The sequence below is a fragment of the Schistocerca gregaria genome, chromosome 2 (genome assembly GCF_023897955.1).
Source record: "Schistocerca gregaria isolate iqSchGreg1 chromosome 2, iqSchGreg1.2, whole genome shotgun sequence".
Lineage (NCBI taxonomy): Eukaryota > Metazoa > Arthropoda > Insecta > Orthoptera > Acrididae > Schistocerca > Schistocerca gregaria.
In genome coordinates, this window is record NC_064921.1 from 41,564,018 (window position 1) to 41,580,205 (window position 16,188).

General features: G+C 38.3%; 1 protein-coding gene across 1 annotated transcript in view; it reads left to right on the forward strand.

Annotated features, from left to right (window-relative positions):
• LOC126336284 (filamin-A) overlaps nucleotides 1-16,188 on the forward strand; it is a 1,048,954-nt gene that overhangs the window by 690,428 nt on the left and 342,338 nt on the right. Inside the window, 3 exon segments of the mRNA XM_049999806.1 lie at nucleotides 5,556-5,694; nucleotides 5,797-5,876; nucleotides 8,539-8,706. Coding sequence (XP_049855763.1) covers nucleotides 5,556-5,694; nucleotides 5,797-5,876; nucleotides 8,539-8,706 — 387 coding nt within the window.

Sequence of the window (16,188 nt, forward strand, 5' to 3'; positions counted from 1 at the left end):
TTTTTTTTTTTTTTTTTTTTTTTTTTTTTTTTTTTTTTTTTTTTAAACTTCGCTATAGTGGTGTCAATTGCTCTTGCTTTCACTTCTTTTATTGTTTTTCTATACTTCTTTTTTAACATTTTTTAGTTTTCAGTTTCGCCCATCCATCTCACGTCCTGAAGCTTCCTTCGCTGTTCTAGTATTTCACTGGTAATCCACTGTGTTTGATCTTGCTGCCTTTCTTGTCTCTTTACTTTGGGAAATGCTACATTAAAATGGTACTTAATTGTTGAGATAAATGCATCATATTTTTCATTTACACTCTGGGCCTGTAGGGTTTCACTCCAGGTTTCCTTACTTAACATTGTTCTAAAGATGTTGATATTTTGTTCACTGATGATCCTAGTTTCTTTGGTTGTTTGTTTTGGTTCTGATACAGAGTCATTACTTCTGCAAAAGCTGATTAGTTGTCCATGATGATCAGATATTTCTGTCTGAACTACATGTGACTCATAGTTACACATATTAGTAATTATGTTGTCAATAATTGTCTCACTTTGTGAAGTCACTCTTGTTGGTGCAATTATTGTCACTTTCATGTTATGCTGTATTAACAATTCTTCAAAATCCTGTCTTATTTTTGTGTCTTTTCCCATGTCAATGTTGAAGTCTCCACATATAATAAGATTTCTCTTCATGTTCATTCTCAATAAGCTAGCATTTTTTTTTAGAAAGATGCTAATATTGCCAGATGGTGACCTGTACACACAAAACACTCTAAAATCCTCTGCCACTATACCAGTCACTTCAAAGTCTTTTTCTCTAGCTATGGGAAACGTAGCAGCTTCACTGTTTACATGCTTTGATAGAGTACCTGTTTTAATATATATATACAAATATATTTAGATGTGCAGAAGTACCTAGCTAGTTTGTAGTCCTTTATTGCCACATTATGAATTTTACTTTCAGTTAGTCCATGTTCACTTATATATAATACGTCTGGTCTTACTCCACTCAGGAGTACTTCTGCTTCTAATTTTTTGTTACCAAAGTATTGAATATTTTGATGAAGCACTTTTATGTAATTTTTCTTTTGTTGGTTTACATGTTGTGAGCTGTATTCTGGGGCAAATACTTTAGTATCATCTTTTTTTGTATGGTGCTTATATTTTTCTTTTCCAGCTGGAGTGTACGATTTTTCACCCCCTTCAGGCCATATTAGTTTCCCTTGCATCTAATGATTTTGCAGACATCTGCAAACATTCTGCTGAACGTTACAGACCCCAGTCTATTTAAATGCAAGCCATCTTTTGCTAATGAGTTTTCACATAGGAATTTGTTTGGGTCTGTAAAAATTGCCCCAAGACGATCACATTGGTCTTTAAGAGCACAGTTTACTTTGACGATATATTTTTCACTCACCAACCTTCTGTTTATGATTCCGCTAAGTATCAGACGATATGCTGCATACATATTTCTTGCAGAATGGATCATGTTTCTTGTTTCGCTTGCCATTTCTTCTTCACTGCTGCTCCTTAACGAATTCGTTTCAACATGTATAAACACCCCATTATAGTTATGTCTGGTTTCAGAATCTGGTTCTGTAGTATCTTGTCTTGCATTTACCATATTTTTGAAATGTTTACCAAGTTGATGCGTTCTAATACCAGGTCGTACGTCGATCTTCAATTGGGGACAGCGATATTCTTCAGCAGCGAATCGCCAATTATTAAAAAGTCATTTTCCTTTTGTTGCGTATCTGTCACCTTGTATTTCCTTTTGATGTATGTCACCACCTTCCAATTATATTTATCTTCTGGTTTCTGGCTTACTGAGTTTACCGAGACATCAAAGGGAACACTTGAAATGTTTTTAAAGTATGATTGGTCATTCATATTTTTGCGATCTTCTTGCTTTTCCGTTTGATGGCTTTTACACACACAGGACTTCTTTTCTAGTATTAATGTATCATTTTCTTTCTTGATGGTCGAAAGTTCGGTTTTTAATGCTTCAATGTCACTTTGTAGTAACTTTATAATTTCGTTTTTTGTATTAACTGCACTTACAAGATCGGCTGTTTCGTCACGTAAACAACCATGACATGTCCAAGGAAAATCATCGCTGACGAACTTTAGATTTACTTTTGCGCACTTTTCGTGTAACCAGAAGTTGCATTTGATACACAAAATACCCTTCATAACACGCTTTTTACATTCACTACACGAAGAACTGTTCATTTTTTGCCTTTTTAACATGAGAGAAGCGTCACTACACTTTCCTATTAGAGCCATCTTAATAGGTAAAAAGAGGAGGGCTAGTAGAAACCTTTGGGTAACAAGAGAAATACTGAATTTAATTGATAAAAGGAGAAAATATAAAAATGCAGTAAATGAAGCAGGCAAAAAGGAATACAAACATCTCAGAAATGATACTGACAGGAAGTGCAAAATGGCTAAGCAGGGATGGCTAGAGGACAAATGTAAGTATGTAGAGGCTTATCTCACTAGGGGTAAGATAGATACTGCCTACACGAAAATTAGAGAGACCTTTGGAGAGAAGAGAACCACTTGTATGAATATCAAGAGCTCGGATGGAAACCCAGTTCTAAGCAAAGAAGGGAAAGCAGAAAGGTGGAAGGAGTATATAGAGGGCCTATACAGGGGTGATGTACTTGAGGACAATATTATGGAAATGGAAGAGGATGTAGATGAAGATGAAATGGGAGATACAATACTGCTTGAAGAGTTTGACAGAGCACTGAAAGACCTGAGTCGAAACAAGGCCCCGGGAGTAGACAACATTCCATTAGTACTAATGACAACCCTGGGAGAGCCAGTCCTGACAAAACTCTACCATCTGGTGAGCAAGATGTATGAGACAGGCGAAATACCCTCAGACTTCAAGAAGAATATAATAATTCCAATCCCAAAGAAAGCAGGTGTTGACAGATGTGAAAATAACCAAACTATCAGTTTAATAAGTCACAGCTGCAAAATACTGACACGAATTCTTTACAGACGAATGGAAAAACTGATAGAAGCCGACCTTGGGGAAGATCAGTGTGGATTCCTTAGAAATGTTGGAGCACGTGAGGCAATACTGACCCTACGACTTATCTTAGAAAATAGGTTAAGGAAAGGCAAACCTACGTTTCTAGCATTTGTAGACTTAGAGAAAGCTTTGTCAATGTTGACTGGAATACTCTCTTTCAAATTCTGAAGGTGGCAGGGGAAAATACAGAGAGCGAAAGGCTATTTACAATTTGTACAGAAACCAGATGGCAGTTATAAGAGCCGAGGGGTATGAAATGGAAGCAGTAGTTGGGAAGGGAGAGAGACAGGGTTGTAGCCTATCCCCAATGTTATTCAATCTGTATATTGAGCAAGCAATAAAGGAAACAAAATAAAAGTTCGGAGTAGGTATTAAAATCCACGGAGAAGAAATAAAAACTTTGAGGTTTGCCGATGACATTGTAATTCTGTCAGAGACAGCAAAGGACATGGAAGAGCAGTTGAACAGAATGGACAGTCTCTTGAAAGGAGGGTATAATATGAACATCAGCAAAAGCAAAACGAGGATAATGGAATGTAGTCTAATTAAGTCAGGTGATGCTGAGGGAATTAGATTAGGAAATGAGACACTTGAAGTAGTAAAGGAGTTTTGCTATTTGGGGAGCAAAATAACTGATGATGGTCAAGGTACAGAGGATATAAAATGTAGACTGGCAATGGCAAGGAAAGTGTTTCTGAAGAAGAAAAATTTGTTAACTTCGAGTATAGATTTAAATGTCAGGAAGTCATTTCTGAAAGTATTTGTATGGAGTGTAGCCATGTATGGAAGTGAAGCGTGGACGATAAATAGCTTAGACAAGAAGAGAATAGAAGCTTTTGAAATGTGGTGCTACAGAAGAATGCTGAAGATTAGATGGGTAGAACACATAACTAATGAGGAGGTATTGAATAGAATTGGGGAGAAGAGGAGCTTGTGGCACAACGTGACTAGAAGAAGGGATCGGTTGGTAGCACATGTTATGAGACATTGAGGGATCACCAGCTTAGTATTGGAGGGAAGCATGGAGGGTAAAAATCGTATAGGGAGACCAAGAGATGAATACACTAGGCAGATTCAGAAGGATGTAGACCGCAGTAGGTACTGGGAGATGAAGAAGCTTAAGTGCACAGGATAGAGTAGCATGGAGAGCTGCATTAAACCAGTCTCAGGATTGAAGACCACAACAACAATATACAGAATTATATTCTTTATTACACTGTTGCAGTCAAGTACTCTGTTACGTGGATATTGATCTATTTTTCTGGCTGTGTAGTGGCACCACCAGATGTCAGCATTGAAACCAAATAGCTGGTGCAACATTACTGTTGGTCCCTGTAGCACCACTACCCAGAGGGCACTGCTCATGAAGAGTGCTCTTCGATGAGATTGTACCAGAATCTGGCATATAAGGCACGCAGTAAATATGTATCTGTTGTGATGTGATCTGTGGAGTGTGCAATGAGTATGCTATTGGTCTGGCTTAGGTGCTTCTAACATTGACTCTGTTTGTTGTAGACATGAGTTTGATATAGGAGGGACTGAAGTTGACTTTGGAATATAGACTCAAGTTACTTTGTGCTGTTTCTGAGGAAAATCATTTATGTATTTCTCACTGCAAATAAATCAGAGCGAGTCCCATTAGCTCTTGTGGAACACACTTTTTACTAAAGCCTGGAACATCCTTCAAACAAGGATTTCAAATTATCCTAGTTAACAAATCTTCAACAAAAGAAAACTTTTATGATGTATATGACAATAAGATTGAAGAATGAAAAATTCATGTGCAAAGATACAGCAACCAAATATTTAATCTGAACTTTTGACAATGAGTTCTGTCTTTAATGACTAACAGTGCATCTGGTGTACTTTCTTGTAAATGTATACAGGTGAAGCAAAATATTGACTGCACATTTTGCTCTCAGTAATGTCCTTCAGCCACAAAGCATTTACAAACCTACAACAATATGAATTCCACAAACTAAGAAGACTGAGACTGCATTTGTATAGAGACACAAAAGTATATTTCATAATATACGTTTAAGAAATGTAAGTGCAGCTAAAACACGTTTAAGTTTTTTTAAGATTTATCAAAAAATGTAACAATTTCAAGGATGTAATTACAAACAGTAAAGATGGAAGGCAGACAGTTACCTGCATATGATTTATGGCTGCATGTAAACACCTGTAACACCTCTGAAAATTGCACCAGCTTTCATTCTTTTTCTTGTTTTCTTGTCTTAAGTGGGCCTATTCATATATACCAACACAAAAACACACATGCCTCAAATAATTGTGCGTATACATGCAGAGGGAAACAGAGTATAAATTTTTGAGGTATTATTTGTGTGCACCCCCTCCATCCCCAATCAGTAATCTGTGTTTGTTCATTTTTGTTTGTTGTTTGAATCCTGGAATTTCCATTATCAAAAAATGTTATTAGAATTCCAAAAGCACAACTCTGTACAGAGTTCCATTGAAATATTAAGTCCATATATTTAGTGAATTACTAACCATTTCTGTTTCAGCACCTTCAAGACATAGTATTCCAGTTAAGTTGTTTAGGAGTGGCAGTCATTTGACTGTTGATTTTACACCAACTGAAATAGGGGAACATGTTATTGATATACGAGTAAAAGATTCGAGAGTTGTTGGATCACCATTCAGGTAAGAATGTAGACCACTTTCTATTCCATCAGTCCCAATGCATTTACTGATTTATTTTCATATGTCTGTTAAAAAACTGTATAAAGACTTTTTTTATTTTAGGACACATGCCTACAATGCACGAGCTATTCAGGTTGGCAGAATACCAAATGGAGTCGTTGGACAGCCTGTGGAATTTGAAAGTAAGTGTGAAAGGAACTGCATGAATGCACGCAGATTTATTTTTAGGTATGCTATAAAGCATCAGGCACTAGAGCTGATCAGTTCAACTGTTGTAAAACATGATCTGGGTCCCAGTCTTAGAAAATTGCAAGTCTTTAAACAGTTCAGAAATTCACTGTAGTGCATTCTACACTGCAAAGTGAAACAAATGATCTAGTATGCATTAAACTGCTTGCAAAGGCATAAAGTGTTAATTCTGAGCTCTTTCCAGTATAGCCTTATCATCGGTACAGAACTCACATGACCATGCACACTAAAGAGAAGACAGTAACTCAGTGAGCTTAGAAAATCACAAAGAAAAATTGAATCACTGCTAGGAAAATGCTTACTTTCCTTTATTCTGTAGCTCTGTTTTATAACACTTGCTGCCAGTAATTTGAATAAATCTGTTTACTACTTCCTTGTTAACTAATGATTAAACAAGGTAAAACTATAGATTTTATTGTGTGGTCCTTTGTTCCTGTAGGGAATAATATAAATGAGTAGCAGATGCAAGATTTCCACTTCAAAATATGTAAAAAAAAGAGCCAGTAGATAACAGATGTGATTGATTTTTGAGTAAAGACATTTCTTATTAAGATCACACAGTTCAATTAATGCATGCAAATGAAGATTTGAAAGATACTGCTTGCATTCCATCAACAAGAAGATCAAGATGTTAGTACCCTGGTGTAGTGACTACACAAACCTTAGGAATGTAGTCTCTTTAGTGCATGATTAATATTCTAGTAAATAAAAAAAAAAATTTAAAAAGACAGATGAAGCAACATCAGTGTACTGTGAGTGAATGAGAAGTAACAGAAAAACTGTCTCCTGTTACCATTGAGAAATCTTAAAAAGTCCAATGAGATAAGATATTACGATATTGTAGAACAGAATAAAATATAGTTTGTTTTGACACAATGACTCTTTTTATGAGACAGTCATAAACTGTTTTAGCCAATAGTTACAGACTTCAGATGCCGTGATGCAGCAGTGGAATCATTCAGCAGTCAGCTTCAACTGCTGGTACTCTAAATTTTCTCGAAAGTATTCCATGAAAGGAATATCACCTTCCCTCTGGGGATTCCCAAAGGATCTCCATAACACTTACACCTTCTCTGAACCTACTGATAACAAATCTAGTGGCCCGCCTCTGAATTGCTTCAATGTCCTCCATCAATCTGACCTAGTAGGGACCTGAAACATTCAAGCAGTATTCAAGAGTAGGTCACACCACCATTCTGTATGCAGCCTCCTTTGCAGCTGGACCATACTTTCCTAAAATTCTCCCAATAAACTAAAGCTGATCATTCACCTTCCCTGCCATAGTCCTCATGTGCCCATTCCATTTCATATCAATTTGCGTTGTTATGTAACAGTATTATGAGTAGGAAACAATACCAGATAATGAAGGTTGCTTCTCACCATATTGCGGAGATTCGGAGTTGCGATAGGGACAATAAAGATACACACACTCACATAAACACAACTTGCACACACATCTGCAGTTTCAAAGAGCTGAGACCACACTGCGAACAGCAGCACAAGTGCATGATGGGAGTGGTGACTGGGTGGGGGTAAGGAGGAGGCTGGGGCAGTGAGGGGGAGGGATAGTATGGTGGGAGTGGCGGACACTCAAGTGTAGCAGCTTAGATGGAGGTCAGGAGAGAAGGTGCAGAGGAAGGAGGGGGTAAGTAGCAGAAAGGAGAGAAATAAAAATAAAAAAATTAAAAGACTGTGATGGTGAAATTATGGTTGTGTAGTGCTGGAATGAGAACAGGGAGAAGGGCTGGATGAGGGAGGACTGTGACTTACAAAGGTTGAGGCCAGGAGCGTTACGGGAACATAGGATGTATTGAAGGGAAAGTTCCCACCTGTGCAATTCAGAAAAGCTGGTGTTGATGGGAAGGCTCCATATGGCACAGGCTGTGAAGCAGGCATTGAGATGAAGGGTATCGTGTTTGGCAGTGTGTTTAGCTACAGGGTGGTCCACTTGTTTCTTGGCCACAGTTTGTCGGTGGCCGTTCATGCGGACAGACAGGTTGTTGGTTGTCATGCCTACATCGAATACAGCACAGTGGTTGCAGCTTAGCTTGTAGATCACATGACTGGTTTCACTGGTAGCCCTGCCTTTGATGGGATAGGTGATGTTAGTGACCGGACTGCAGTAGTGAAACCAGTCATGTGGTTTACAAGCTGAGCTGCAACCTCTGTGCTGCATTCTATGTAGGCATGACAACCAACAAGCTGTCTGTCTGCATGAATGGCCACCGACAAACTGTGGCCAAAAAACAAGTGGACCAATCTGTTATTGAACACACTGACAAACATGAAATCCCTGACTTCACCAGAAAATGACAGGTACAAAACTCATTGAAACATTGCAACAAGACGACGCCACCACTCGGCTGATAACCTGAGAAGTTGCGTCTATGTGATTTTGTGTGTGTGTGTGTGTGTGTTGTGTCTACTGCTGAGAAAGGCCTTAATGGGCAAAAGCTTTAATTGTGTGAATCTTTTTGTTGTGCCTATCACCACTCAGCATCTCTGCTATATGGTGAGTACCAACTTTCCTTCTCTGGTATTGTTACATTCCATCCTGGATTTTCCATTGTTTGATTTATGTTTGTTTTCGTTTAGTTGATGGCTCTGGAGCTGGGTCTGGAAACTTGGAGATTCTAGTCAATGGTGGCCATGTTACCAGCTTTGTCCGGAACTTGGGTAACCAACGTTTTCTGGCATCATTTGTGCCACATGAAGCACTAAGTCACATGGTTGAGATGAAATTCAATGGAGAAGTGGTCCCAGGTAAGTGTTGTCAGTCTTTTTTTTATTCCCTCTCTCAGAAACAAATGATTATGGCATATGCAAGTTTCATTCTGTTATCTTTTCTCAACCACATCTGTTGTGATAGAAGTAGTTCATTGCAATATTATCCAACAGTTTTTTAACTTTGCGATTACTGAATGCATCCATTAATTGGTGTGTAAAACATTTTGAAATGCTCTTTGAGTGCATATTTGCAGAGCTTCTTGCACATGTTTATGATCCAGTAAGAAAACTACCAACTTTGTGAGGCAGCCTTACCTTTTAACCACTAACTGTGTCTATGTACAGTCAGTCTTACCTACACAGGAGACCAACATCTGAGCTGAGTTGAAAGAAATAACAGGAATTTTTATTTTTTGGAAATGATTTATTTATTCTTTTATATCAATGCCATGAATTTCAAGTTAGTCCCCCATTAATTATTGTAAGCTTATGCCAGCTATTTTTGCAATAACCAAAACACTTTTAGAACTCAATATTTGTGATAGCCATATCTTTGTTAGTGATGTGTTCTTCATCTCAAGTATGCTAGTAAAATGATGTCCCTGTAAGGTTTTCTTTATTTTTGTAAACAGAAAAAACTGACCTGGGATGATGTCTGGTGAATATGGAGACTGGGCTAGCATTACAGTATTGTTTTTGGCTACAAATTCAAGACAACCAAGAAAGTGTGAACAGGTGCCTTACTGCCATCAACTGTTTTGCCAAAAATCTAATCTTTTCCCCCTGATTGCTTCATGCAAATGGCATTAACTTATATGTAGTACTCCTTAATGACCATTTTACATTGTGGCAAGAACTCATGTTACACTACTGAAAAATACAAGTATTGAAACCTTCACATTTGTCCACATTTGCCTATCTTTTTCAATTTCTTTGATTCAGAGTGCTTTCAATGGGATGACTGAGCCTTAGTTTGAATTTCACATCCACAAATCATTGTTTTATCATCAGGCAATGTACTTCCATGTTATTGTTGAATTCACATAGTAACTCGTGAGCAAATTGCATTCGCCGCCATTTTTGTGTGAAATTCGACAATTTTGGACACATTTTGTACCACAACAGGAGGGAAAGAAGTTCATTGTCGTGAGACAGTTTGTATGTCAATATAATCAGCAACATCTTTCAATGTGGTTCGCTGATAACTCATAATCATGTATTTCAATTTTCCCATGATTTCTTCAGCTGGTAATGTGCTGGGGCACCCTTGGTCCTCATCATGTTCATGCTTCCTTGAAATCTATATACCTCTCGTAAGACCTTGTTTTACTCATAGGAGACACAAAGAAACAAACAAACACTGCCCAAACAGGCATTGAAGGTTCAATGGTACTGACTGGCTGCCATGTCATCCTCAGCTCTTAGGCATCACCAGAAGCAGATACAGAGGGAATGTGGTCAGCACACCGCTCTCCCAGCAGGTGTCAGTTTTTGTGACCAGTGTCAAGGGCTGAGTGCAACTCATTTGCCAACAGCTCTCAGCAGACCTGGATGGTGATCCATCAAAGTACAAGTCAAGCCTGACAGTGCTTAACTTCGGTGATATGATTGTAATCGCTGTTACCACTGCGGCAAGCCCATTGGCTCATATAAGGCACACCAAAAGTAATATTCAGTATTTGTAAAACTTTTTTGTGTTATTCCATTCTTACAGCAAAATTTAATACAAATCATACAAAGTAAATAATTGCCATTAGTAGCAAACCATGTAACATTTCTGACATATGACAACAGGCTAAATATGCAATATCACTAGTGATGTACAAATACTTTTCAGACAAGTTTACACACACAACAATGAAGAAAATGCAAATTGAGCTAATACAATATGTGAAAATACAAAACATACTTCATATCTACAAACAATCGGCAAGCAGTGTGGTCTGATAATTTAACTGACATAGTGGGGCAGTAAATCAAGGGAAAACTGCTTCAAATCTGTGAAGGTGAGAGATGAATTGTAATGAAATGAAGTTAATGGTCATAGCTCTGGAATGATGATTAAATAGACACCCTAACTGCAAACAGCTGTTGATATATATCATTGGGGACATGTTGAAAATGTGTGCCCCAACCAGGACTCAAACCCGGGATCTCCTGCTTGCATGGCAGATGCTCTATCCATCTGAGCCACTGAGGGTACAGAGGATAGTGCACCTGCAGGGACTTATCCCCTGCACAGTCCCCGTGAGACACACATACTCAACATGTCCACACCACTACATTCGTAGTGCACCTAATAGATGTTTGTCCATCACACTTATTACTCATGGCAGATTAATCTACCAGGCCCCTTATGAGTTGGGGCATAGCATGTGCATTCACACATGAAGGTCAATGGCCTGGTAGCCATATTTTAACTATACATGAAAGTAGTAGAATAAAATGATAATTAAATCGCCACCCTTCCTGCAAACAGGCATTGATATACATCATTAGGGACATGTTGAAAATGTGGGCCCCGACGGGGACTCGAGCCTGGGATCTCCTGCTTACATGGCAGACACTCTATCCATCTGAGCCACCGAGGGCACAGAGGATAGTGCATCTGCAGAGGGACTTATCCCTTGCACACTCCCCACCAGATGCACATTCCCAACATTTCCACACCACTACATTCATAGTGTGCCTAATAGATGTTTGCCCATCACACTCATTACTCATATGGGACTTGGTAGATTAATCTGCCACGAGTAATGAGTGTGATGGGCAAACTTCTATTGGGCACACTATGAATGTAGTGATGTGGACGTGGGAATGTGCATCTCACGGGAAGCGTGCAAGGGATAAGTCCCTGCAGATGCACTATCCTCTGTGTCCTCAGTGGCTCAGTTGGATAGAGTGTCTGCCATGTAGGCAGGAGATCCCGGGTTCGAGTTCCGGTCAGAGCACACATTTTCAACATGTTCCCAGTGATGTATATCAACACCAGTTTGCAGCTAGGGTGTCGATTTAATTATCATTTAACTCTAGAGCAGCTGCACGGTCATCAGTGGTATCTCTTCTTTTGGGAACAGGTACTTCTTTCATATATAATTGTAGCTCTATCATAATTTGCATTGGGAAGTATCTTTTTTTTTTTCATTTCTCAATGGTGACTACTTTCCATTATCAAACTGTCCGTATCGTAAGTGTGACCAATAGTGACGATAACCTACGTACAAAAACTGCCCCTCCAGGATGATCACAGTGGCATATGGTGATCAAATTGGTACTATGGCCAACTGAGCAACAGCAACTGAATTATAGAGTTCTCAGAACCTGCAATCTAGAGGCAGGGTCACTAACCACTAGTCCATGAGCTGTGGATGAGGTGTGGGAAAGGTGGAACATTTCTGGTCTGGAAATTGGGGTGGCATTGATATATCAGTGAAATTTTATTTGTTATTATATTGATAATTATGGCACTATAACAATAGTTGAATGTCAAATTGACATGCTGAATACTTTTATTCTTTGTAAAGAAGTCATGTTGTGTGTTTTGGAATATCCTGAAAACAAATTATATTGTTTGAACAGTTCACCAGCAATGGAAACCAAATTTCTGACGACTGTGTGGAGTTCAGTCTTAATTTTTATCAGTTATTAAATGCACAGCTAAATTCAATTTTTGACTTATTCTCAACATGGAAGACATCTCAAAATGCAGTAAAATGTGGTAGCATTGAGAAAAAGCAGAATTTATGGTGTATGAACAGAAATTAAAAAAAAGTGGCACCACAGGCATATTAGAAGAAAGACTATGATACGTTTTACATGAAGAATTAACTATTATAAAGCTTTGTGCAGAAATTGGTGCTGCTATTGTAGAACATTGATCTAAAGCAAATGCACAAATGAAACTTCAAATTGTTCTGAAAATCACCAACTTAATTTTGTGCATCTATGAACACTTCAGATTAGATATGGTTCCACTGTCTACCAGAAATGAAACAGCAGTCAGAGCATTTAGTGGATGTTGATGGTACCACACAAAAAGGGATTAAGTCAGTTTTGTCTGCTGGGAAAATTCCAGTTAATATTCTATTAAGAGACAATCATCCACCATAATGATAATGAAAGATTCTTTGCTATTGGAAAACTAAGAAAATTAAAGTAGAAATTAGTATCCAGATTTGGCCCCCTTGTGCCCATCTATACCGGCATCTAAAGAAATTTGTGTTTAGGGATTATCTGGGTTCATGAAGAGGCTACAACTGCAGAAGAATAAGTGTTTTTGAAACTGACTTCCCACATACACACAGCCACAAATAAATTCAGTGGTGAAATCCTCTCACTGGAAAACTTTTGGATCAGATGCACTGACTTAAAAAAGGGACTGTGTCAATAAATAAGGCCACTTTTCAAACAAAAACCACACCCTTTCACTATCAGTTGGAGAACCTTTCTTTTTGCCTCATAAAAGGTAAAACTGCATACAAGCAATGCAACGACAATTTCTTACTGATTTCGTAAATCCAAGACCGGAACAACAACAACAACTACTACTACTACTTCTACAACTATTACTACTACCACCACCACCACATTAGTAGTAGTACTGCCACCACAACCACCACTCACTCACCTCCGCCCTTATCCTGCTTCCCTTTGGTGCCACACGGTGAGGGAATAATGTGAAGTGCTCACAACTACCACTCGCTCATCACTGCCGCTACCCAGCTATCCTTTGAGCATCACAGTGAGTGAATAATATAAAGTGCTCACAAACACCACTCACCACTGTCCCTACCCTGCTACCCTTTGGTGCCTCACAGTGAATGAATAAGATGAAGTGCTCACATCCACCACTGTTCCTATTCTGCCTATCTTTTGTGCCTCACAATGAGTGAATAACTTGATGTGTTCTCAACCACTACTCGCTCGTCACCAGCCCTAACTTATTTTTCCTTGTTGCCTAACAATGAGGAATAAGGAGACAAAGTCACAACCACCACTCACTCAACATTTTCCATGTGTATATCTGCATACATACGTAACAAGCCACTGTACAGAGCATGGCAGATGGTTCCTCATACAACTACTGTGCATTTCCCACCCTGTTCCTCTGGCAGATAGAGAGCATATACTATCTGTAAGTCTCCATGCAAATCTCAATTTCTCTTACACCTTATATTTGTTGTTCTCATGGAAAAACTACGTTAGTGGTAGTACAAATACTCTGCACTCAACTTCAGATGCCACTTGTCTAGTTTTTCTCAATAGTGTTTTGCAAAGAGAACACATGCTTCCCTCTGAGGATTCCCATTTGAGTTCACAACACATCTCCATTAATACCTGTGTGTTGGTGAAGCTATCAGTAACAATTCTAGCAGCCCGTCTCTGATTTGATTCACTGCCTTTCTTTAATCCAGCACTTGAGCAGTATACAAAAATAGGTTGTACTATGCTTTTTATGTGTTATCCTTAACAGACTGTGATGGCATGACTAATAATGAAATATTTTTTCCTTTTTTCCCTTTCTTTTACTACCTTGTACTCCATAGATATATTTCTGATGACGTAGAATATTTTTCATTTGGTTATATAGTGTAGAACTTCAAGTGCGACTATGTTTACTTTGCTGTTTTCTATACAGGTTCCTTATGTATGGACATAGATTTTTTTGATGATCTTTCAAATAGATTTATTAAATGTATTGTGTGAAATGGAAAGCAATAGGCAGAAGTGTTGTAAGAACTGCGGAGCGAGAGAGATATTGATAGTTGTCGGGTCGAACAACGTGGCAGTCAATCATGGAAGGTGTGTGAACGTGGCAGCACTGGGTGTATTGGTGTGTTCTTAATGCAATATCAATATTGGACTTTCATGTGTTGGACATGGTTTGAAATTTGACTTCATGACAGACATTCTAAACAGATGTTTTATTGCGTGAACATTGTTGGTTTTTGCAGAACGATGCTTGTGTCAGTGACAATGCACTCGTGAACAGACAGTATTGTTGTCCGTTTAGAATTGAGCTGCATTACATAAAGTGGGAATTTAATATTGCTCATTTTCTTGACATCAAAATATAATGTATGCTAAAGCAACAACTGCCAATGTGGAAACTGTGAAATGTGTTGCTACGTAAGTGATCATTTTTGCGGGAACATTGCTATTGTGAGTCATGAATATTAACAGCAGATTATTCAACGTTACAATTGGTAAATTACAGCAAATGGACTGTTAATTTAAACATGATGTGTGCAGTGTGCAGTCTATTGTGCGTGAAAGTTGCAGTTGAACTTATTGTGCTGCATAAACAGTTACATTGTTCCGGCCTATGACAAATGGATGCTATGCAACTTATTACCACCTCCAGCTGAAATAGGATGTAAGGAAAGAGGATATATTAATGCCAAGGATACAACTGGATGAACTTATAGAATTCATATCAGCAACTTCAAACCGCTTCTACTGCCTTCACCACATCACGCCAACCCAGCACATATAAGTTTCAATACAACCTTTTGAGAATCTCACTGTTGTAACCAATTTAACTTCTCTCTGCTTCATATCAAACTATCTCTTTATGTTTTTCTCTGTAAATAAAAGTAAGACGGATCACCTTCAGAAAATAAAAGTAAGACTGTTCACCTTCAGTGATTGTTGACCCCACCACTAACACTAGTTATTATCATCATTTTATTTGTTTATACTTTTCAGTGTATTTGTAATAGTCATTGCATGTGTTTGTGTCTTTTGAAAGGGTGTGCTTCAATGTGTATATACAGTATTTAGGCAGGAGAATTTATGTGTTGTACTGTGAAATGTGACCAGACATGTAAGTTGAGGCATCCACCATTAAAGTTATTTACACTGACCAATTACAAATAAATAGTTTTCTCACCATTGGTTGAAGTTGAGACATTAGAGTACATGATTTTTGTTTGCATGCCATCATATTTCCGTTCATTCATGTTTAGATGCAAGTTTATCTGAGTTTAACTGTTACTGGCAAGCAAAATTACAGTATAATGTCCTTATTTATCAAATTAACTTCAGAGTATTTTACTGTTTTCACTGTTGTTGTTGTTGTCTTCAATCCTGAGACTGGTTTGATGCAGCTCACCATGCTACTCTATCCTGTGCAAGCTTCTTCATCTCTCAGTACTTACTGCAACCTACATCCTTCTGAATCTGCTTAGTGTATTCATCTCCCTCTACGATTTTTACCCTCCACGCTGCCCTCCAATGCTAAATTTGAAATCCCTTCATGCCTCAGAACATGTCCTACCAACTGGTCCCTTCTTCTTTTCAAGTTGTGCCGCAATCTCCTCTTCTCCCCAGTTCTATTCAGTACCTCCTCATTAGTTATGTGATCTACTCGTCTGATCTGCAGCATTCTTCTGTAGCACCACATTTCAAAAGCTTCTATTCTCTTCTTGTCCAAACTATTTATCATCCATGTTTCACTTCCATACATGGCTACAATCCATACAAATACTTTCAGAAACGACTTCCTGATTACTTAAA